We start from the raw sequence: 24,120 nt of genomic DNA on the forward strand, positions 1-24,120 counted from the left end.
GTGGGCAGGTTTGCTTTTTTTTAAATTTAAGAGGACATCCTTTATGCCCTGGCCCATTGCGGATCCTCTTCCCCCTCCTCCATCAGAGGGCTCTCTGCCTGGGTGCCGCGCTGCAGCATCTGGGAGGGGGGATGCAGAGGGGAAGCAATGGAGCAGGGAAGCCTTTCTTTGTCTCCCTTCCTCCAAGCACTGGGGGGACGGAGGAGGGCGGCTGCAGAGGATCTCGGAGACCATTTAGTGAGTCCACACCCCTCCTTTTGCAGGAGAGGAAATTTATGCCCAGGGAGGCTGAGTCACTTTCCCAAGGTCACAGAGAGTAAGCTTCGGAATCGGAATTTGAACCCTGGTCCTTTTGCTGCTGAGAGTGCCACCGCAAGCAGCAGCAGCAAAAGCAGAGCGCCGGCCCCGCCCTCTTTGCAAAGGACGAGCGGGGGCGGAGGGAGACTGGGGGAGAAGAGTCATGACCACGTGACACCCCCTGCCCAGCCTGCAGCCAGCTCGCAGAGCCGGAAGAGGGAGCGCCAGCTCGCGCGCGCGCAGACCGTCCTTCCCTTCCCCCACCTCCTTCCGGCCCTCCTTCGCTCACGCCCCAAAGCCCCTCACTCAAGACCGCGTGCGTCTCCGCGCGTGCGTGCGTGAGTGCGTGCCGCTGCCCCCAGGCCCTCGCCCCGGCGGACCCCACGCGCCAACCACCCCTCCCACCCCCGCGCTCCCCTGTCTTCCCCGTCGGGGATTGCTCCCTCCCCGCATGCAGGCTGCCGCCATGTGCTCCCTAGCAACAGGCGTCACCGGTGGGTATCCCCTTCCCCTCCGCCCCGGGGGCCTGCGGCGGCCTGGGCCCGCCCGGCACGGCCTGTCGGGCTTGGGTCCGAGGCCTCAGACCTTGTCTTGTGCTTGTGTCAGGCGCCGGGCACCGGCCGGAGGAGGCCGAGGAGGAGGCGCCCGCCTTGTCGGACAGCGGAGACGAGGCGGCCTGGGAGGAGGACGAGGACGAGGAGGCGGACCCCCGCCGCGACAGGCAGCAGACCCCCTGCCTGTTCTGTGACAGGTTCGTTGGCCGGCCCCCGCCTCAGTGTCCTCACCTGTAAACTGCGGAGCCGGAGCCCCACGTGGAGAGGCTGGGTAGCCTCAGGACGTGGCGAGCCGGGCTCCGGTCCCGCGGCCCAGGCCTCCGCACCCCCTCAGAGGAGGGCTGGGCCGCACGTGCAGCCCCACGCCAGCCCCGAGTTCGTGTCCAGTCATCAAGCACTTAATAGGCTCCTGCTGTGTGCTGGGGACCTGAGGGCCCTACCTATAAGCCGCAGCCGGTCCGCCCCGAGGAAGGGAGAGGGCGGGGAGGGGACGGGGGACAGGCTGGGGAAATGCCCCAGGGGAGACACGTCCTAGAAAAGAGAGCCACTGGGTCCCCAGGGCTTGGGGCAAGCTTGGAGAAGAGGAAAGATCAGAGGCTTTGAATGGAGAGGCTTGTGGCGGGAAGGCTCACGGAGCTATGGGCAGGAGTCAGGAGGTCCGTCCTGCAGGGCTTGGAAAGAAAGGACTTCAGATGTAAACCTGGAGGCAATAGGGAGCCATTGCAATTTATCGCTTGTTCTTCATTCTGACCCCAGAAGAGAGGATGGAATGAAGTGTGTGTGGGCGGAGACTTGAGATCCCTTCCAGCTCTAAGATTACCCTGATGTCTGAATTCCAGCCCTAAGTATCCTAGGTCGTTCTGGGATCAGCATCAGTCTTAGGAGACAGGGTTGTGTGACCTCAGGTGAGTCAGGTAGCTTATCTCAAGGGAGGCCACGTGGTGTAGTGGAAAGGCTGCTAGATTTGGAGAGGACCTTGCTTCCAGTGTTAGCTCTGCCACTTACTAGCTGGGTGGCTTTGCCCTCAATAAGTGTTTTCTCTCTATACAAATATTCCGGGCCAGCCCCTTTATGGCTCTAGGCTGTTTCCTTAATTCTAAATGAGGGGGTGAACCAGGTGACCTCAGAAGTGCCTTCTAGTTCTGATCCTCAGTCACTTTGCCTCTTTGGGCTTCAATTTCCTACACTGTCAAATGGAGAGGTTGGATAGATAATCTTTACCACTCTGTCTAGCCCTAACTGCTTATAAAAATATCCTGTTTGAGTCCTACAGATCAAATTGAGTGTTAGTAATTAGTGGTATTTTGATTCTGAGAGTTAAACCTGTCCAAAATAAGTTACTACATCTCTTGGTGCTTCATTGTTCTTTGTGCAAGAGAACACCTTTGTATCATGTGTTACTCTTTCCTCTAAAAAGTTTTCTGAAGTAGATAAGAGCTCAGTAGTCAGATCCTCCATTTCACAGATGAAGAAACAGGTTCAAAGAGGTCTAACCAGTGTTTTTTAACCAGTGAGTTGGGTGCAGACCTAAAGAGCATGTTTATCAGATCTGAAGATGGATGATAAAATTTAAATTTTAAAAGTTTTCGAATGGTTAGAATGCAGGTTTGAATCAAATCAATTGAAATTTGATCGGGTTAAAGTTCTGCACTAGGGTTCAGAAATTAAGGTTGTACAAGTACTGATTAGGAAACGTATTGTTCCGTAGTGAATTCTACCCTAGTTAGCACATTTGTAGTATTTTTTTCAGTTCTGGTTGCCTCATTTTTAGGAATGATGTTTACAGAATGGACTGACTGTGTTGAAACTGAGACATTTAGGATGATGTTACTTGAAACTACCCTAGAAGAATCATTTGAAAGAACTAGTTATGTTTAACCTGGAGAATTTCAAATATTTGAAGTATTATTATGTAGAAAAGAGATTAAACTTACTTTTGCTTGGCCCCAGAGAATAGAATCAAGAACAATGAATAGAAGTTACATAGAGACAGGGTTTAGATTGGTATATGAAGAAAGAGCTGTCTAAGGTTAGAGGGCCTTTTTCTGGAGCTAGTACCTCACCATCTCTGGAGGCTTTCAAGTGGATACTGGTTGACTATTTTTAGGGATATTGTAGAGGGAGTCCTGTTCCAGGTTTGAGCAACCCTCATTTGCCAGGAATTATGGCAATTACAAATTCTAATAGAAAATTTCTCCTGGAGGAAAAAAAAGGTGGGGTCCAAGCCATGATTTAAATAAGAAAAGAAGCCAGGTCACATCAGAAATTAGAATTTTCCAGAAAAATCTGACCATTAAGCTGAAAGATTTAAGAGTGGGAAATAAGGTAAAGGGAGGGGGAAGAAGGGAATAAGCATTTATATCTGGCCTGCTACAGGAGAGGCATTATGCTAAGAACTTTATAAATGTCTCATTTGATTCTCACAGCATAGCTGTGAGGTAGGTGCTGTTATCCCATATTTTACATTTGAGGAAACTGAAGCAAATGAAGATTTAAATGATTTGCCTGATGTCACACAGCTAAATACCTATTTAAGGTCTTTCGGATTTGATCTCAGGTCTTCCAACTCTAGACCCAGCATTCCATCTACTCTGGTGCCCCCTTTTAAGAATATGGACACACACAAACACATATACATATGATATGTGCATATGTGTATCTTTTACATATATCTTATATATATGCATATATTAGCTATAGGCAAAATAAAATGGTTCTTTTGATAGTGTATCTTCCCTCCATGCCCTGATGCAATGGGGGTGAATACTTTCCATCCATATTATTCTGCCATTCTATGACTTGTCCAGGTTCTCATGACTAGTAAATATCAGAACTCTTGCTCAAAATTCCGTCTCTTGGCTCCCAGTCTGGTACCTTTTGTTTACCTTGTGTGGACAGGATGAGTAGTGCTGCCTTGTCACTCATTAGGATAATAGAACTTAGAGCTCAAGGTGACCTTCAGATTTATTTCTTCAAGCACCTCATAGAAGTTAAATGATTTCCCAAGGTCACAATATATGTTGAAGAGGCAGTGTCAAACATGTGCCCTCTGACTCGAAGTTCTGTGTGCGTTCCACTATATCACACTCAGATTCACAGATGTATTGCCTTGGGGATAGGTCTAATGAGTTCTACATATCCTTAATTAGTGAAAAAATTTCATTCAGATTATAATTGATGCACATGTACTAAGCATATATGAGACATTTAATCAGTTCTCAGTAATGTTATTCAATATAGTTTACTTTCTGCTAAGTCCTTTTTTTGTGTCCTTCAGTTTTGCAAGTCACATAGTAAAGAACTTTGAACCTCACGATGTCCATGTACGTTTGGAATGCCAAGTAGGTTTGGAACACTATAAGATCATTTTGGAAGCATTAAAGCCCTGTGGGGATGTGCCAGATTAATAAATTGTGCTTTACATTTTTTTTCTCTAAAAGCATTTTGTGCCAGCTCAGAGGCTTTAAAAGTACAATTTGCACTTTGAAGAGAAGGGAAGAATTCCAAGTAGAAAATATTCTTGATCATTGCTACCAGAGGGAGAGAGAAAAAAGGCTTTATGTGTCCAAGACAGTTTGTAACAAACAACCTTATAAAATAGAAATTATTATCGTTTTGAAGACAAATGAACTTTGGTAGTAAAAGGGCAAATATTTATGAGTGCCAAATAAAACCCAAACCTGGTGGTATGAAGTAGTGAGAATCCTGGACCATGATTCAGGAGACCTGGATCCTTGTCTAGGTTGTACTGCTAACTAGCTGAGTGATGGTGGGCAAGTCACAACAAAAATTGTGTCTTACCTTACCTCAGGATTAGGTAATCTCTAAAATTTCAACTCTTAAATTTTGTGATTCTAAGGATTAATTTTGAGTTGAAATAAATTTCGATTCTTCTACAAAAGTCCTACTTTGATGCTTCATGCATTGGAGGTGACCCTGTGTTCTTGAAGCCTATGTAAGTGAAAAGCAAGGCCTGGCTGATTCCAGCAAAGTGGAAGGGCTTTAGGTATTATTCCAGCTATAGATTATTTCTGTTGTCTGAGAACCAGGCTAAATATGGAGATGTTAATCACAAAAAAGTTGGAGAATTTTTGGCAGCAGTGACCATGAAAGAAAAAAGCCAGCAAAAAATTCCTTACTGTCTGTTACTGACTCCTTTTCCCCAGTGAGAGTGGCATGACAGGAAAGGGGATAGAGAGGTACTTAAGCATGGCATGATTTTTAAGATTGTTTGTAAATATTAATTTAACTGCTTGTATTGTAAATTAACGATCTTTGTCCGACAACCAAGAATTGGTTGCTTTACTGTAGGAACTGAATTTCATCCCTATTGACATCACCATTATTGAAGCAGAGATGTCAGAACAAAGTTGCAGCTAGGTAGAAGGAAAGGTCAAGGTCATCCTAAATTTAAAAAAAAATTAACAAAATTAAAAAGTTGGCAGAGTTAGTTTGTATAATGTTACACTTAAAGGCAACTGTAAGAACTATATTTTGATGGGATGTTTGGTCATCTTGTTTTTTCCTGTTCACAGTGAGCACAACCCCCTGGTTGGCACTGATTTCCCCTTGTTGCCCATTCCTCTCTTAGTGGAGGGAACCTAGTTTCCTTTCTCTTCTGTTCCTTAGATTCACTACCCAAAGCTGGCAGACCTCTCCTTTTTGGTAGACACCCTGATGTGTCCTACAGACTCTTGGGCCTTACCATCGACCCTGTACCCTTGGGACCTTTGAAGTTTCTGTCTACTCTGAAGCTGAACTCTTCTCCTACATATGTTGGCTTTCCCAATTATACTGTTAAGTCCTTGAGATCAGGGACTTTTTCTACTTTATGTCCCCAATACTTGGCAGATAGGTAAAGGGTTATTTTTCTTTTTTCAGTAAAGCTATTTTTTTTTTATTCATTCAGAGACTGAATAAATTGAGAATTCTGTTTTAGCACTTAACATGTATCCCTTCCCATAAAGTAAATTTCTAGAGGTCAGGACTATTTTGTTTTGGTCTTTGTGTCTCAAGTGCATAACATAGTCCGCTTTTAATAAATGTTTGTTGGGGTGGCTAGATTGTGCAGGGATGGCTAGGTGGCTCAGTGCATAGAGCAATGACCCTGGAGTTAGGAGGACCTGAGTTCAAATCTGGCCTCAAACACTTAATACAAAACTAGCCCTGTGACATTGGACAAGTCACTTAACCCCAATTGCCCTGCCTTCCCCCCTGTAAAAAGCAAAAAAAAAAAGTTTGTTGTATTGAAGATCTGCAAAGTAATTGAATGTTTACCTTGATACTTGTTGACTTCTACACAATTAGAGAAGAAGGTGAAGATTTAACTAAATCAGTGATCTTTTCAGCCTGGGAGGGAAAATGTGATTTGAGTGGTTTGAGATAAAGAAATACAAGTTCCCTTAAGTTAATAGAAGAACCAGAATCCTTAGGTCATATTTAACAAACTTTGTTCAAGAAGAGTGTCAGGAGGCAGTGGCTAAAGTGAGCACCCAAAAGGAAATTATATTGAGTCGTTACAAAATCAGCTGGTTTTGTACCAGCAGATAAAATGAACTAGTCAGAACAAAGTTCAAAACCAGAACCAAATGAGAAGAAAGGGTAAAGATTTAAATAAAACAGTGGCATGCCACACTCAGAAGAATTACAGTTCCAGATGACTTAAAAAAAGTGGAATTACATGACTATATTAGCAATGATGACTTGCAGGTGACAAAAGATATTGATAAGAATACTTAAAGTAAGAAATAACAGATGCTCAGCCTGAATGTTGCACTGGTATAGATTAAAATTTTGAAAAGAACTAGTGTATGGCCTTTAGCCCAGGAGATGAATCTTTTTGGAATATTAATGGAGAGACAGGGACAATAACTACACAATGTGGGAGGGACTGGTAATGACTGAACTTTTTTTCAGTGGAGGTAGTACCTACCCATTTTGAAGAGATTCCAGATTCGAAATTAGCTTCTGTAGCAACTATACTTTGCACCTTCTAAATTTCAGTGCCTCGAGGATATAGGACTTCTCATCCCACCCTGGTCATGGTAACATCTATAACTTCAGTACATCTTTGATTTTAATTACCCTTATTCCATATTACCTGCAGTATTGAAAAGCACACAGATATAAGAAATAAAAGATTCTTTACATAAAAAAGATTACAGATTCATTGAAATGTAATATGATACTCCTTTAATATTTAGAGTGATAAGGTGACTCAGTGAGTAAGATACTGGGTCTAGAGTCAGGAATACCTTCGTTCAAATCCAGCCTCAGACGTATTGTCTGTGACTGAGCAAGTCACTTTACCTCTGCCTCAATTTCCTTACCTATAAAATGGGAATGGTAAAAGTACCTGCCTCATAGGGTTTTTGAGAGTGTTAAAAAAAAATAATATTTGTTGGGGTTTTGGAAACAAAATGTTATATAAATCCTTGTTATTATTTTTTGAAGCCTTTACTTGCATTTCAGGCTATTTGCTTCTGCTGAAGAAACATTTTCTCACTGTAAGTCTGAACATCAGTTTGATATTGACAACATGGTACATAAACATGGTAAGTATTTTTTTTTTAAGATTTATTTTTATTTTGAGATTAAGAGTAAACATCAGTTTTTTATCTCTTTATAGAATTTCTTTAAAGTGAAACTTTTTTAGAGTGACCACTTATTGTTTCACAAAATTAAAGTATTTTTTGACAATTGGACAGAGATTATAGGTTGATAATATTTTATGGTCTAAAATCTATGTTGAAAGTCAGTTCACCTTTTAGTTAGTTATACAGGTGCTCTTCCAGTAAAATGGATCTTTCACATGTTTCAGTGCTTATTTTTTGTGTTACAGTTTAAAAAGAAAGAAAATTGTAAATGTAGATTTTTATCATATGTGGATTAGGATATGAAAAAGCAAGGGCAGCAGTGAGGATTGATGTTTTTGAGGTATGAGGTAGTCTTTAGGATGAAAACCTTGAGAATTAGTTCAAAGCATGAATTGCATTGATTTTCATGTCATGATTTGAACTTTGAGAAATATTTTGTTTTTTTTTCATTGAAGTGATTACCAAGGGACTAAGGAATACACAGTAGACATACATGAAGAAAAGCCAGTAGAGAAATTAAGTAATTGCTGGAAAGTAGGGAAAGGAAAGTGTGTGTGTGTGTATATATGTGTGTGTTTGTGTGTGTTTTATATATATATATATATATGAAAAATAGAATATATTATACACACATGTTCATGTGTCTGACATACTTTAAAAACACTTGACCCTGCCATCCCTTCATGCTGTTGTACATCTTTTTTTAAATAAATTTTTATTATTAACTTTTATATTTACATCACCTTATTTTTCTCCTTTATCCTTTACCCTTCTCTCTTCTAGAGAACCATTATTTATTACCAGGAGTGTTTTTTGTTTTTTTTTTTTAAGAAAAATAGGGGAAGAGGAAAAGAAATCAGATTCTTCTAATACTTTGAAAAAAATCTGACAATATATACATTTTTTCACACCTGTGAACCTTCTACTTCTGCAAAAGAGTGTGTGGGGGGGTCTTACATCTCTTCTTTGGGGCTGTTTATTCTTTGTACTCTTGACATTCATTTTCCTTGTTTTGTGGTCTTCATTACTCCCATTTGCATCTTTGTAGTCATCATATTTCATACATATATTATACATCTTGGCTCAGTTTACCTTACTTTCTGTCAGTTCATTTAAGTTTTTCCATGCTTTTCTATATTCATCATATTCATTGTTTCTTACCATGTAGTAATATTTCATTGCATTCATGTACCACAATTTGTTTAACCATTCTGAGTGGATGGAACATCTACTTAGTTTCCTAGTTCTTTTCAACCACAAAAGTACTGATAGAAATATTTGGTATATACACATACATTGAGCCTTTGTTGTTTTTGTCATTTTAATTTTTTCATTCTGGACTTAAACATTAAAAAATGAACATTTCCATAGATGAAGTAGAACATGAAAAGATTATATAGAAATCCTCTAATCTTTGTTACATACATCTTTAAAAAAATGTGTGTATGTATGTGTGTATGTACATAAAGTAAATTCACAACATCTTTCATCTGCGCCTCCCTTTAAAAAAATTAATTGTTTTCAGTTAACCAACTTTTATTTCTCTCCTACCACTTTCACAACTGAAAACAAATTCTTATAACCCTTTTACCATGCTAGCCCTTTTTCATGTTGGTGGCTTACTACCAGGGCATCCATTTTGGGAAGGGTCATAGGTTGGTCAACTTTCACTCTCTTCCTTATTCTGTTTCTGACTTTGAACAACCCTCACGCTCCTTTTTTTTTAATCTTTCTTTTATGTGTTGTCTTCTGGGCGAGACCCCTCCTAGCATCCTAGAGCTGTTAAGTTTTCTTGGGCTTGAAAAATGTCTCACTTCAGCCTTGTGTTTGACAGGGCTTGAATTTAATGAATTTTATATAGAAGTTAAAATATTTCATTAGACTTAAGGGTAAGTGAATGACCTAACTAACAATATTTATAAATTCCTTGGAAGAAGAAGTGTGAGGGTATAGCTAGTACACATATGAAAAGCAAACAAAAGCTTTTAAATTTCATATTCCTTATATGGGAGAAATCACAGCCATTGGAGAAGTGCATATCTTAAGGATCAATGTACATATGAAATATTTTGAAAATACTTCAATATCAGCAACAGTCCTTTGAAAAAAATTGGTATTATTTGCAAAAAGATCTTTTTACTAGATCTTTTTATTTACTTTGTTGGAGCTGGGAAAACACAAATCAAATACTGCTCCAGAATTAGATTTGAGGCATTTTTTAAAAGTTATTTAGAGGGGCATATTGAGAGAGCCTGACTGTAGTGTTTCTTCTACTCTACTGTTTTGGCTCTGACCCTGGATATCAGAGTCTTATCAAAGATATTTGATACAAAGATATTTTCTTATACCAATTGCCTGCTTTGCTTCTTAGCCTAAGTGGTTTGACTTTGTAAAAAAAAAAAGTGATTCATTTTCATGTAATCAAAAGTACCTGTTTTATTTGTTATAATTATTTCTATCCTTTATTTGGTCAAGAATTCTTTGTCGCCTCCTGTCTCCCCTCCTCACCCCCCAATAACTGTGAAAGATCTAGTCTCTTCTCAGTCTTGTCTAATCTGACATCTAATCCTACCTGTTGACTGAAACTGCGCTCTCCAAAGTTCTAGCAATCTCTTAATTGCTAATTCCAGTGGCCTTTTCTCACTCTTAATTCTACATTTGACACTATTGACCACTTCTCTTCTTGGATACTCTCTTCTTCTTTGGGTTTCATAATTGTTTTCACATCTCTCCTCTTGGCTTTTCCTCCTTAGCCATATTCACTGGGTCTTCATCTTTCTGTCCTTTGTTCTCACAGGTCCTGAACTTTTTCTCTTCCTCCATTGAGCTCTTTTTATTGGTGATCTCATCAGCTCCCATGGATTCAGTTGTTACCTCTATGTAGATGATGTCTGATTGTGTGTGTGTGTGTATATATACATATAAAACCTTGATTTCCCAACATGTTAAAAATGGAATTTATTATATTTTCCCTAAAATCATCTTTGCACTAAATTAGTCTATTTCCATTAAGGGAACCACTATCCAGTAGCTAAAGCTCATAACCTTGAAATTATTCTTGATATTCTTTACCTTCTCCCTTCTCTCCCTACCCAGTACCATCAGCTGCCAAGGTTTATTGCTTCTACCTTCATAATATCACATTTATCTGTCCCTTTTCTTTTTTTTTTTCTTAAAGCAATCGGGGCTAAGCAACTTGCTCAAGGTTACACGGCCAGTTATTTCTGGGTGTGGTGCTGAGTGTCTGAGCCCGGGGTTTGATCCAGGTCGTCCCAACACTGGAGCTGGTGCTCTTACTCGCTGAGCCACCTGGCCGCCCTTAAGCAATTGGGGTTAAGTAACTTGCTCAAGGTTACACGGCCAGGTGTTTCTGGGTGGGTGTCAAGTGTCTGAGCCTGGGATTCGATCTCCAGGTCTTCTCAACACTGGAGCTGGTGCTCTTACTCGCTGTGCTACCTGGCCGCCCCTGTCCCTTTTCTTCCATTCATATAACCTTACCCCCATTGCAGTGCCTCATTATCTGATCTCATTGTTTCCTATCTCTTCCACCCAAATGTAAAGGCAAGAATAATAATAAAACCCAGATCTGACCATGTGTTCCATCCCCCCACCCAAAAAAAAATCTTCATTGATAGATGTATAAGACCTTAAATTCCAGGTTAAGAAGTTTATGTTTTATCCTTTGACAACTTATGTATTCCTGTTAATCTGGTAAAAGTAATACTTCATTTAGTAAGTGCAAAGAAGGTTGGGAAATTAGTATCACTTCTAATGTCAACTGTTAGTGAATTTTTTCTAGATCTTTTGTGTCCTAATAAATAAGCAGATTGTTAAAGCATCAAGGATCTATGGTTTCCCTGGAATTCAAACATCCTTCACCAAGTCAAACTGCAGATATCTTTGATTTTAGTAGATAAGATTTAGTTGACTGAGGACCAGAGAGGTTAAGTGATTTACTTATTCAAAGTGATCCATCATGGTAAGCATCAGAGGTGGAATTTGAACCCAAGTCTTCCTGATTCCAAACCCAGACATGTATCCTCTTTGCCAGCAGTTTTCTTAGGTGGACAATAACATTCTAAATTGTTTTTCTCTAATATATTATTTATGTTATTTAGATTTTTTTTAGATACTACAAATTGTGGATTTTACTAAGTATTAAAATTACTATTTCCTATTTTTAAAATGTAATATAATTTGAATGGCAGAAATATGTGAGTATAGAAATAGTATTACTTAATGGTACAAACCTAAATCTCTAAAGAACAGTTCAATTAAATAATGCATTATGGTAAGATTTATACTTTCTATCATTAAGTTTGTTTTTTCCTGCAGGACTTGAATTTTATGGATACATTAAGCTAATAAATTTCATTAGACTTAAGGTAAGTGGATGACCTAATTTATAGTATTTATAAACTCCTTAGCAGAAGCGTGGGGCAGGTAAAGAGCAAACAAAAGAACAAAATCTTTTAGATTTTATATTCCTTATATTGGGGAAATTATAGCCTTTGGAGAAGTATTTATACTAAGGATCAATGTATGTATGAAATCTTTTGAAAGTATCTTAATAGCAGCAATATTCCTTTGAAAAAAATTGGTATTATTTGCAAAAGGACTGTAATACTAGATCTTTTTATTTACTTTGAGCTGGGGAAATAGATGACTTAACCAAATTCAGGATGCAAGACCAAGGTTATAGTGACTTTTAGGAACCTGTTATCTTGATGAATTTTAAGTAAAAATTCATTTGTTCAAACGACTTGTATTAAGTTCTTTCTATGTGTCCTGTGCCTGGTGATAGGGCCATTACATAATGCATAAGATAAGGCCCCTCATGCAGAGCTAAACCAGAAATTAATTTCATTAGTAGTTTAAGGACTTTAGTTACAATTTCTTTGTTGCATATATATGATAGCAGTTTTACATTAGTATCCCTTTGAGTCCCCACTCCTACAGGGAAGAAAATTAAACCTTGATTATTGTTTAGGTGTCAGAGCTTTCAGAAGTGGAAGGTTGTAATCTTGAACACACCACTGTTCTCAAAGATAATACATATTTCTTTTACTTAATGTTTTTTTTTTAAAGTAAAATGTAATGATTAAGAGCATTTTAAAGTAACAATATAATTGTTTTTCTCTCTAGAACCCAACTTCAGAGTATTTGAATTCCTTATGCAGCCCAGTGCCTTGGGAGAAAGAGGAATATTTGAAACCAGTATTAGAAGATGACCTTTTACTTCAGTTTGGTAAGATTATAGTATTATAATGACATGGATTTATAGGGTATCGTTCATCCTAAATTTTCTATTTACTGTAGCAGTAAATACAATTTTGTGTGTGAGAAATGTGGACAAAGTTTACTGAGAAAATATATCCCTGGATGTGGTTCCCCACTGATGAAGCTGATCACTAATTTGTGCTCCTAATGGATTCATATCAGTAAATCATTTATAATTTTAGGGTACCAGTATAATAGAGTAGGAAAAGTACAGAAGTCAGAGTCCAAAGACCTGACTTCAAGTCCTATTTACCATTTGCTAACTGTGTAACTTTGGGCATTATACCTTCTTGAGTCTCAGTTTCACCTTTTGCCTTGTTAACCTTTAATATGTGTGACCATGGACAAGTCACTTAATGCCCTTAGAGTCTCTTCCAGCTCTTGATCTAGGAGAGTGTAAAGCTCATATGAGTACTGTCTACCCGGCAGGATTTTGGAGGATCGGTTATCCCAGCCCATTGGGTGGATTCATGACTGATTACCAGTGAGCACATGCCTCCTCAGAAGGGAGGCCTGCCTTTAACATAGTGTCTCAGACATCTGCGCCTGACTCAGCTCTGCGTAGGTGGCATGCTCATCCATGTTGGCCACTGACACACGCCTGGGAGGAATGGCTGGCTAACACATTGGGAAATAGAGCTGGGACCCCAGAAAACCTACATGAGCGAAAATGATGGTCTGAGTGAATGTGAAATTACGGATTAAAAAGTCTAAAACTGTAGAATTGTGGCTAGACAAACCTTTCCTGTGGAAAAAGATCTGGGGCTAATTTTTAGTGGACTGCACTAGCTCTCAGGTTGTGAGTAACAGTGTCAGCTGAAAAAGCTATTCCTTTCTCCTGCTACATTAAGAAAGATGTAATCTGCAGAGCATGAGAGCTCAGCATCCCGCTGTACTTTACCCCATTAAGAATACATTTGGGTTATTGTACTCAGTGCTGGGTCTTGAATTTTAGGATGGACATTGAATAACATAGCTACAGAGGCCCCCAGAAGGATGACCAGAGACAGGGGCCCTGAAACCAGACCATACAAAGAACTGTGGAAGGAACTGGGTATTTTATCTTGGAGAAGAGAGGACTTTATTGTCTTCAAGTATTTGAAAGACTCTCTGGTGGAAGAGGAATTAGACTGACTTGTTCTGTTTGACCATAAAGGTTAGAAGTTGGAGCAATGGGAAGAAGTTGCAGAGAAGGAGATTGAAACTTCAAGTAAAGAACGTGTGTGTGTGTGTGTGTGTGTGTGTGTGTGTGTGTACTTGTGTACGTATGTACTTGTATGTGTATATATGATTGTGTGTAAAAACACACACAGGTAAACAACTAGTGGTATCCCCATATGGCATGTACTGCTTGGAATGGCAGTGAGTTTCTCTTCACCAGCAAAGGCTAGATGACTACTTTTTGGAGAATGTTGTGCAGAGGCTTCTTGGTCAGGTACAGTTTGGACAATAGCCTCTGGACAATCTACAATTTAAAGTACAACTGTTGACAAGCTGGATTCCCCACTCCCAACCTCATTGCCATTGCCCCTTTTTCCTTTCCTCTGCTGTCTGAACACTGACCCTGTATTCCCACCCATGTCAGAAGGAACCACGTCCCTTCTGTACTCCCAACTTTCAGTTCCACCCCACCCTTCCCGAGGACAGTGGGCCTCTTCTTGGTAGGGCAGACATATTCTGAATACTATCGTCCTTTCCAGCCTCCCTGTAGATACATTTTCCTGCAGTTGTTGTCTTCTCCAATTATGGTGTGAGCTTCTTGACAACAGGGGCTGTCTTCTTTTTCTTTTTGTATCCTTAGCACTTAATATAGTGTTTAGCATGTAGTAAGTGCTTGTTAAATGTGTTTTCATTCACTCAAATAACTGATATCACCAAAAATCGTTATTCCCTGTACATAGAGGGCAGTGTAGATATAGAATGGTATATGATGTGGCCTCTGCCCTCAAAGGATCTTAACTGTATAGGGAGCCCTTTCATACATTAAAATATATATACCAAAGTAGTATGTGCTCTGTGCCATAAGTGTCAGGACCCGTTGGCCATTGACTGCTCAGACCTTAGTGCCTAAGACCTAGGCGCACCTTAAGAGACTAGGGAAAGAGCCAGAAGATACATGGGATGGAACTGTTGCTGAACTCATATCACCAGGGTCCTTACTGCTTTATTCTTTGCTTGAGAGTTTGGGCAGAGAATGTACTTGATAGCATAGTCCAGGGCAAAGGAAAATCTAGGTTGGTAATCAGTCTTCTCAGAACCAAACTGCCCTGCCACAGAGTATTCACTCTGTTCCCTTAGTCGTCTTCCTTCTGTAGCACATAGCTCAACTCCCAGGGTAACCACCCCCTGAGACATTTAGGCTTTGCCTGTGTTATATCTGCCTTCATGCTGTCATGGTATGTGTCAGGGCGATTGGTATCCTAGTTAGAGATATTGGCAGTAATTACCACAATTCTGCTCTGCACCTGAATTGTCTTGTCTTTCTAATTATATTTTAAAAAATGTATATTTAGATATTAAGAAGAGCTAGGATGAGGGAATGATCCTCAAGGCTGGGTTATGAGGAGGAAGGCCCCACAGATGAATAAAGAACTGAGTTGTGTCTTGAGTGGAAGACCATTTCACCTAGGAGAATAGAGTGAAAAAAGTGATTTTAGTAATAGAAGATAAGTGAGTCTAAAGAGGTAGGCAAAAGTCCGGTGGTTGTACAGTGAGTAACTATTTTTGGTGATTTCAGTTATTTGAGTGAATGAAAACACTACATGCTAAACACTATATGAAGTGCTAAGGATGCAAAACGTTCGATACTAGTGAATTAAATGTAATGTTTTTGAATCCAGTAAAAAGGCTGAATTTGTGGTGATGCTAGGACCCTTTTGTATGATACTAAAAATATAGCCTTTCTTTGATATTTTTACTCTCCTTTAAAGATACATCTTGTTAGGGTGTACTTGGAGGCTGAGGCTTTCATTCTTCTAGCTTTACCAGCTATGTCTTGGTCCTTGGTGAGAATAGCAAAACCTGATTTTTTTGGGGGGTTGTAAGCTGGTCCTTTTGGCCCTACCGTTTGGGTCGTGGGACACGTAGGCCATTCGTTGCTTAGCTGCCCTAGTCAAGAACTTGGGCATAGTGAAACAGGGAGCTCAGGTTCTTATTCTCCTCCATTGTCCCTCTGAAGTCTGACAGGAGGTATTCAATATTACCAAATTGATAGATTCATGGAACAAAACATTTCTGCAAACCTGAGTCTTTAGGTGACCATTAAGTTCACTGTCAGATTTTAAAATCTGAATTTTTTTATCATGTTGTTTCTGTCATTAATATTGCCAGTACTTAGTTTGTGTCTTAATTGTAGCTTGAAGTGAAAATAATTTTTTTGTTTAGCTATTATAGTCTATTTAAACCTTGAAGCTTATTTGCATTATCTTGAAAAAAATTGAAAGCAGAATATAAAATGAACAATGTAACTAATTGAATAAACATATGGAAGGTGTTTATTAAACACTGTGTATCAGGTTCTTTTCTAAGCACTGGGAATACAGACATAAAAGCAAATTTATGCCCTCAAAGAGCTTATGTTTTAATGAGACAGACAACACAGATAAGCAAATGAAGACCAGAAAAGCAAATTATGGTCTTGCCAGTTACAAAGATTATGGGTGGTAATTTGATTACAGTTCTCAGACAAAAGGTTTGGGGGGAAAGGTGCACTAGGAGGGTGTTCCTTTGATGGAAGAGTAAAAACTAACTAAAGTGTAGGATGCCTTGTCCCAGGGAGCACAGAGCTAAGTGACTTAACTTCTCCTAGGCATGACCTTTTGGGGTCCAGTTTGGAGGGTGGAGCAGCAGCAGAACATTGCTAAAATTGAACAGTATTCAGTGACGGATGTTCCAATACTGACCCCAGTTGTAAAAGTTCTCTGGAAGCATCACACTAGTTTAGATTGAATTTTAGACCAAAAAAAAGAGAGAGAAGAAAATGTGGCATACATATTGTTCTACTTGCTTGAAGAATTTTTTTCAACATTAGATGAGAAATTAATGATGTGAGTTGGGTAGAACTTTCCAGCTTTGTTAAATTATGTTTGGAGAATCGCTGGTTCTGTAATCCAAGTGAAAAAAATTTTGCATGAGTAAAGAAAGAATCAGATTTTATGGAGTTTTTCCTTGAGATTTGAAGAACGTCAAAGAATCCTAAAATCTATAATCTTAGAGCTGGAAAAGACTTTTTGGTTGTGTGGTCTAATCATCCTCAAGCTTCAGATGAAGGAACTGGAGCTCAAAGAGGTGAAAATACATAAGATATGCCTTAGCTGGTGTCAGAACTGAGGCTGAAAGTTGCTTCCTGGCTTCCTGGTTCAGCCTTGTTGTCAATATATCAATTTCAGAGGAAACTCATTCTTTCTAGAATTAGTGGCTAAACATAATGAAGCTGCATGTGCAGTTGTTTTAGCTGCGATAGTGGGCAAGTGAAGTATGAAAATGCCAGTCTGCTGCTTGTATAGAATTTAATGAACAGAATTAGAACAGTTTATACAATGATAATATTCAAGAGAAAACAACTTTGAAAGACTTTAGAATTCTCATCAATACAATAATAGAACATGAGTCCAGAAAGATAAAGGTGAAATACTGTTCATTGCAATGTAGAAAGAGATCTCAATTTTTAGACATGGCTAATGTGGGAATTTGTTTTCCCAGACTACCAGTTGGGATAGGGGAGATAGTGGGAAGGACAGATTAATTTAAAAAAAAACCAAACTTGTTTTAAAAAAGTTTAAATAGAATTTGAGAGTTTAAATAGGCTTGGATATATACACTTTTTAGATACTTATTAAATATTTATGGTTATATCAATCTCTTTAATAAGGTCAATATTGGGGTCATAGTAGACACTTGATATAAATGTTTATTAGTTGATAACCAGTTTGGATGAGATGATCTAAAGCTGTCCATGTATTTCTTTAGATGTAGAAGATCTTTATGAACCAGTGACAGTCCCATTCTCATACCCCAATGGGCTCAGTGACAACACGTCTGTTCTTGAACGGCTGAAGCACATGGAAGCCAGAGCACAGGCTGCCGAAGCAGCATTAGCTAGAGCCCGGGAAGACCTCCAGAGAATGAAGTAATTTAACTAATAATGGGAAACTCTTCTTAATTATTTGTAATGGAAGCATAAAATTTTAGATCTACAAGGTACTTTAGAGGACATCTGTTCTTAGCTCTAAGTCCCCCCACTCTGCATTGAGTGCTTATTGAATTGAACTGAATTGAATAAGTAGCTTGAACAGCCAGGTGATGCCACAGGCCTCAGATAGGTGATTACTGGGATTTGGCGGGCCATTCACTTTATAATTGTTAAATACAGTTACCTGAAGGTCCTTATTCAGGAGAGCAATTTTTCTGCCTTCTTTGGGGGTTAAATGGGAAGGACCCATTTATCTAGTTTATAAAATTGAGGCTAATTCCAGCAAGGTTGAAGTCTGTGAACATGGGTTTTCATTTTTGTCCGTGTTTCAAAATGAAATCTTTTCTGTATGACCTTGCACATAACATTTATACAAAAGGAGAGGCAGGAACTGGGGGACACTGCATATACCTGCTTTTATCTATGATGGGAAAACCCAGAGCAAAGAAGCTGGTTCCTGAGAAACTAACTTGAGCAGAAAAGCAAAATCCAAGATATGGATACATGACTGTTATACAGGTTAAACTAGAACAGGGGGTTTTTAAGCTAATTTACAGGCCAGTTATCCAACTGCTTTCTGCCATAGCTGGATAATACATATTGAAGTATACTTTCAGCTATAATTCCCACCATATATAAAATTATTATGCATAGCTTTTTTCATTTTACAAAAAAAATTAAGGGATGGCAAAACAAATAATTAGATAATTTAATTATCTATGTAAGTTCCATGTTCTTTTTTTTCCTTCCAAGTGGATATTATTCAGTGTTTTTCAACATTTCTAGCCCACTAGATCTTAGGTATTTTTTAATTTCATATTTTACAGATGGTACCATTGTGTGGTAAGGAAACCAAATTTTGCAGCTGGGGGTTGTGATGTTGTGTTAGTGTATATACATATAAAAATAGCTATTTATTTGGTCTCAGCTTGTGTCCAGCCTTCCCTTTTTTAGCTCTACCCCCTCTTTAAAAAATGTTATACAGGAAAATAACTTGGTTTGACTGAATTTTAGAATGCTGCTATTTAATGTCTAGGCAAAAGAGAAACAAACTACATTTAATTATTCAAATGTAGGAAAGTAGGAGGATGTTACTTAAGTTGAAAAGTCAGTAAAGAGCCTGCAGACTGCAGTTGTGCTTTTTCACTTCATTATTTGGAGAAGAAATGTGTACGCTGCTGCACACAATGGCGGTTTAATGTTTTGCTACTTCTGAGCCAGTAAGGGGAGGGGTGGATTTCAAATGCTTATGACTGTGATTTTTGCTATTGTCAAGGCTTAGTGCGCTCCTCACTTCCCCCCTCCCCCCTTTTTCCCTTGTTCATGGTCCAGTAAACCTGTCTCAAGGGTATGTTTCAAATTGATTACAGACAGTTTGCACAGGATTTCGTGATGAGTGCAGATGTCAGAACCAACTCGTCATCCACCACTACCATTGCGGACCTTAACGAGGATGAGGATGGTGTTTATTTCAGCTCATATGGGCATTATGGGATACACGAAGAAATGCTAAAGGTTAGAAAAGGAGCAAAATTGCCCCAAATCTGTGTTGGTGAAAGAATGGAATGATGCAGTCTCATTCTCTTTAAATATTTCTTAGGATAGCTGCATTTTTAACCCCTAAGGTGCTTGTTAGCTTGTCTTGGGATAAAAAGAAATACCAAAGAATAAAAACAGTTTGTGAATTCAGCAGCAATGATGTCCTTAAAATTTTTTTAGAATTAGTTTTTTTCTTTGAAAAGTGAATTTTAAGGAGAAAATGTATTAATATTAGTCTTCCTAAAAATAATAGTTTATGTGGTTTGCCTTAGATTTGAAAAAGAGAAAAAAAATTCTAAATAGTCACATTAGTTTATTTTAATGGATTATAAAGAATTCTTTTGTACCAAATTTTAATTTTCAGTGTCTGCAAAATTTTAGAAATCTACAACATTCTGTCATCTTTTATAGATTTCAATCACATAGTGTTGTAGAGTTCTGAAGATTTGCCGGTCAGTTATTTGAAATCAAGATCAGTTTTAATTTTGTTCTGCATTAATTAGTGTTCTTAATTTTAATATCTACATTTCTGGACATATTTCCTATTGTATGTGACTGTCAAAAATAATTCTGTGGCTTTTATAATGAAAAAACCCTTGATTTTAACTTGATGAAACTGAAAATTCCCAACAAATGTAATACAAAGAAGTTTTAGATCTTTCCCTACATGAAATTTAGATCCTACCATTAATTTTTTTTTGTTAAAATACTTCCATTCCAAGACCTTTTTTATTTTCTTTGGCTTTCCCAAATCAGAAGACTCAGGTTTCAAAAATTTTGGATCTTAGAATCAATCCATTTTTTTTTTTTTTTTGCAATTTTTGGAGGGGACAAGGCAGGACAATTGGGGTTAAGTGACTTGCCCAAGGTCACACGGCTAGTAAGTGTTACGTGTCTAAGGCCGGATTTGAACTCAGGTCCTCCTGACTCCAGGGCTGGTGCTCTATTCACTGTGCCATGTAGCCACCCCTCAATACATCATTTTAGTGGGTTCTATGTAATTTTTATGAATTAATTGTTAATCAACACAACATGGGAACTGGTAATTCATGAGAAGTTGTGATTACTTCATTTATATTAAGGGTCTTACATCTGGCAAACACTTTTACTGTCATCATGTCAAAGTGGATTGTATTAGGAATAAAATGGTCTCACTGTGATTGACAGGTTTTCTTCCCTGCCCCCATGCCCCCATTTATTTTCAGTCAGCAAGAATGTACTAAAATTCTATAGATTGTGTTTGGAACTGGTGATACAAATACTAAAGTGAGACAGTTCTACCCTTAAGGAATTTATATTCTGCTGGGGGAAGAGAGCATGTTCACAACTAAGTTAAATACAAGATATGTTTGAAATCAGTGCAGCCTGCCTGGAGAAGGGAAGCACCATCAGGGATCAGGAAGTGGCCGTGGAGCTGACCTTGAAAGGTAGCAGGGGGTTCTAAGAGATGCAGTTGAGGAGAGAAGGTGCTTGAGGCTTAGGCTAGGCAGTGCCACTACGCAGAGGCAGAGATGCCGAGAATCACCATGTGAGCTTATTCGGCTGGAGGAGAGGTTTCTAGGAGTAATGTTTCATCATCCTGAAACATAGGCTGGAGCCAGTTTGTGAAGGACTTGATCTAACAGTCATGCAGCCAACATTTATTAAGTGCCTACTGTCATCCAGGTGCTATAGCACAACCTGGGTGCACAAATAATAAACATTCCCTACTCGCATGCCAAGCAAGAGTAGTTTATGTTTTATCCTAGAGGTAATGGGGAGTCACTGAAGCTTTTTGAACAGAGGAGTGGCCTAAGATTTTGCAGCATCACTTTGGCAGCCATGTGGAGGATGGATTAGAGAGGGAAGAAGCTGACTACAAGGAGAGCAACAGGAGATTATTGTTCTACTCCAGGCAGTGGGTGGTGATGTGTATTTGGAGTAGGGTGGTGACTGTGTGAGCTGAGGAAAGGGGGCAGGTAGAGTAGGTGTTGTGGAAGTAGAATTGACAAGAGTTGGCAGCCGGTTGGATAGGGGTGTTTGAGGAAATGTGAAAGGTTGGGGGTGAATCCTAGATTGTGAACTTGGGTGACTGGAAGAGTGATGGTGCCCTTGACATAAATTGGCAAGTTGGAAAGAGCAGAAGGTTTGAGGGGAATGATGAGTTCAGTTTTGAGCACATTGAGATGTGAGATATCCTGATGGAAATAATATTCAGCAGGCATTTGGAGATCTGGGAGTGGAGCTTAGAAGACAGATGAAGGCTGGATATGTAGATTTGGAAATCATTAGCATAAAGATGACAACTTAATCTTTGGAAGTTGGTGAGGTGGGAGGAGGCAGGGAGGAGCAAAGAGAGAAAGAGAAAAAAGGCCATGTCAGAACCTTGAGGCACACCTGTGCATAGGAGACAGGACAAGGATGATGATTCTGCAGAAGAAACTAAGGTGTAAAATGAGGGGCTGTTCCAACACATAAAACTTTTCTTTAGAATTCAATTAAAAGTTTATCAGATTCCTACTGTGTACAAGGCACTGTTAGGTGCAAGGAATGCATAGATGAACCCTAAACTAGTTCCTGAGCCCAGGGAACTTGCCCTTGAGGAGTCGTAGAGTTGGGAGAGCCCCAGGGATCATCTAGGTTTGAAATCTCTACCTGAATAAAAACATTACACAACATGCCTTACAAAGTGATCGTCCAGCTTCTGCTTCAAGACCTCCAGGGACAGCAAGCATTCTGCCTCCCAAGGCAGTTCAGGATGCCTCATTGTTAGGAAGATTTTCCTTGCATCAAGCTGTTTTCTGACCCTTTGTGACCTCCTTGTGTTTCCAGTTTTGCCTTCTTGGGCAGAGTTTGTCAAGTACTTCTGTAGATTCCTGTCGTTTGTCTTTCAACCTTCTTCACTGGTCTTTCCTCTCTCCCTCCTCGCACAATCCGCTTCTCTAGTTTCTTTAACCTGTCCTCATGTTGTATTATCTCCAGCACCTTTATCACCCTTATTACCCACCTTTGGATGTGCTTAATTGCTAGTATACTTCCCAAATGTGTCACCTGGAACTGCATACAACAGTTCCATTGTGTTCTGATAAAGCACAGAGTACATTGGAACTGTTGCTTTTCTTATTCTGTGTTGCATGCCTCTCTTTGTGTAGTCTCTGATTGTATAAACTTGGCTGCTGTGGTGCACTTGATTCAGACATCTCCCTCCCCCGCACTTGTGCTTTTGAGGTACATTTTTAACCCATTTATAAGATTTTATATTTATCCTATTTGTTTTCATCTTAGACATAGTTCATTATTCTAATCTTTTAAGTGGTCTTTCTAGTCCATGATTCTCTAACACTACATGTAACCACTCCCATCTAATTTTTAGATACTTACATTTACAACATTTACATATTTGTTATTCATAGTAACTATGTTTTTATCCCTATCATTTAAAAGTTGCTCAACAGTATGGAGTAACAATGAGTTTCCATGACAGACCTTCTTTCAAATTGACATTGACTCATTAATAACTTTTTTTTTTAAGCAGTTGGGGTTAAGTAACTTGTTCAAGGTTACACGGCCAGTTATTTCTGGGTGTGGTGCTGAGTATCTGAGCCCGGATTTGATCCAGGTCATCCTGACACTGGGGCCGGTGCTCTTCCTCGCTGAGCCATCTGGCTGCCCCTAATTAATAACTATTCTTAAGGTCTTATCACTCACCTAGCTCTATCAAACTCCATCTGTAGTATCATCCAACCCAGTGGTATCGAGCGCACATAAAAGCAAAGGCCATTAAAACCATCCATCAGGATCCCTGCAGGCTGTATGTTGTCTTAGAAATCCATGTACTCATTTCTGTGTTCCATTGTGTATTTATTTTTAATTATATTTTCCAATTGCATTTTTTTTAAAGCAAAGCCCAAGGTTACATGGCCAATTATTTTGTGTGGGTGTTAAGTATCTGAGGCCGGAACTGATCCTGGGTCCTCCTGACTGCAGGGCCAGCACTTTTACTCACTGCACCACCTAGCTGCCCCTTGCAGTTGCATTTTAATCTGGTGGCATGGGCAGTATATTTGACATTTTTTATCTCGTTCACATCAGTTCATCTTGTTCACATAGATAGCATGAAAGAATCTGTTAGATACAATTTGGAGATCTAGTTATACTATGTAGCCATCTACCAGCCTTACATCCCTGTCAAAAAGTAAGTGAGGCTAGTCTAGTCTAGGATGATCTGTTATCGAGGCAGATATGCTAGCTATGAGTAATTACACCTTTTCTAAATATTCTAAGAAAAAAAAACCCCAGCTTTTAAATAATGCATTATATAATTTTGTCATCAATTAGTCAAGTTCGCCGTCCATGGTTTGAAAACCACTTCTCATTTCCCTGTTTTGAAAATTGGTGCAACATTCACCAGTCCTCTGGTATGGTTTTCTTATGCCCTTCCCAGTCCAGAGATCATTCTTAGAATGCTAAGGCTCAAGGAGCCCCTTCTACATTAACTCTATCCTGGTCCCTTTCCCCCCATTTCCTAGCTTACTTCTGCCACCAAAATCTCTTTTGTATTTACTTTCTGTATATTTTTCATTGACTTATCTGTGTATGTGTTGTCTCTCTTAATAGAATGTAAACTCCCCAAGGCAGATACTATTTCGTTTTTTACTTTGTATCTTCAGAATCCAGCAGGTAT

At 39.2% G+C, this 24,120-nt stretch overlaps 1 protein-coding gene across 1 annotated transcript in view; it reads left to right on the top strand.

The window, feature by feature from the left end:
- Window positions 1–571: 571 nt before the first annotated feature.
- The window catches only part of PRMT3 (protein arginine methyltransferase 3), a 153,162-nt gene continuing 129,613 nt past the window's right edge, over window positions 572–24,120 (top strand). The window contains exons 1-7 of the mRNA XM_069091287.1: window positions 572–791; window positions 904–1,048; window positions 7,323–7,405; window positions 11,783–11,832; window positions 12,593–12,695; window positions 17,696–17,855; window positions 19,289–19,433. Coding sequence (XP_068947388.1) covers window positions 749–791; window positions 904–1,048; window positions 7,323–7,405; window positions 11,783–11,832; window positions 12,593–12,695; window positions 17,696–17,855; window positions 19,289–19,433 — 729 coding nt within the window. The 5' untranslated portion in view covers window positions 572–748. The remainder of the gene's footprint in view (window positions 792–903; window positions 1,049–7,322; window positions 7,406–11,782; window positions 11,833–12,592; window positions 12,696–17,695; window positions 17,856–19,288; window positions 19,434–24,120) is intronic.

This window comes from Petaurus breviceps, unplaced genomic scaffold, assembly GCF_028583685.1.
Source record: "Petaurus breviceps papuanus isolate PSGF00001 unplaced genomic scaffold, PetGlider_PUasm1.0 188, whole genome shotgun sequence".
NCBI classification, from domain to species: Eukaryota; Metazoa; Chordata; class Mammalia; order Diprotodontia; family Petauridae; genus Petaurus; species Petaurus breviceps.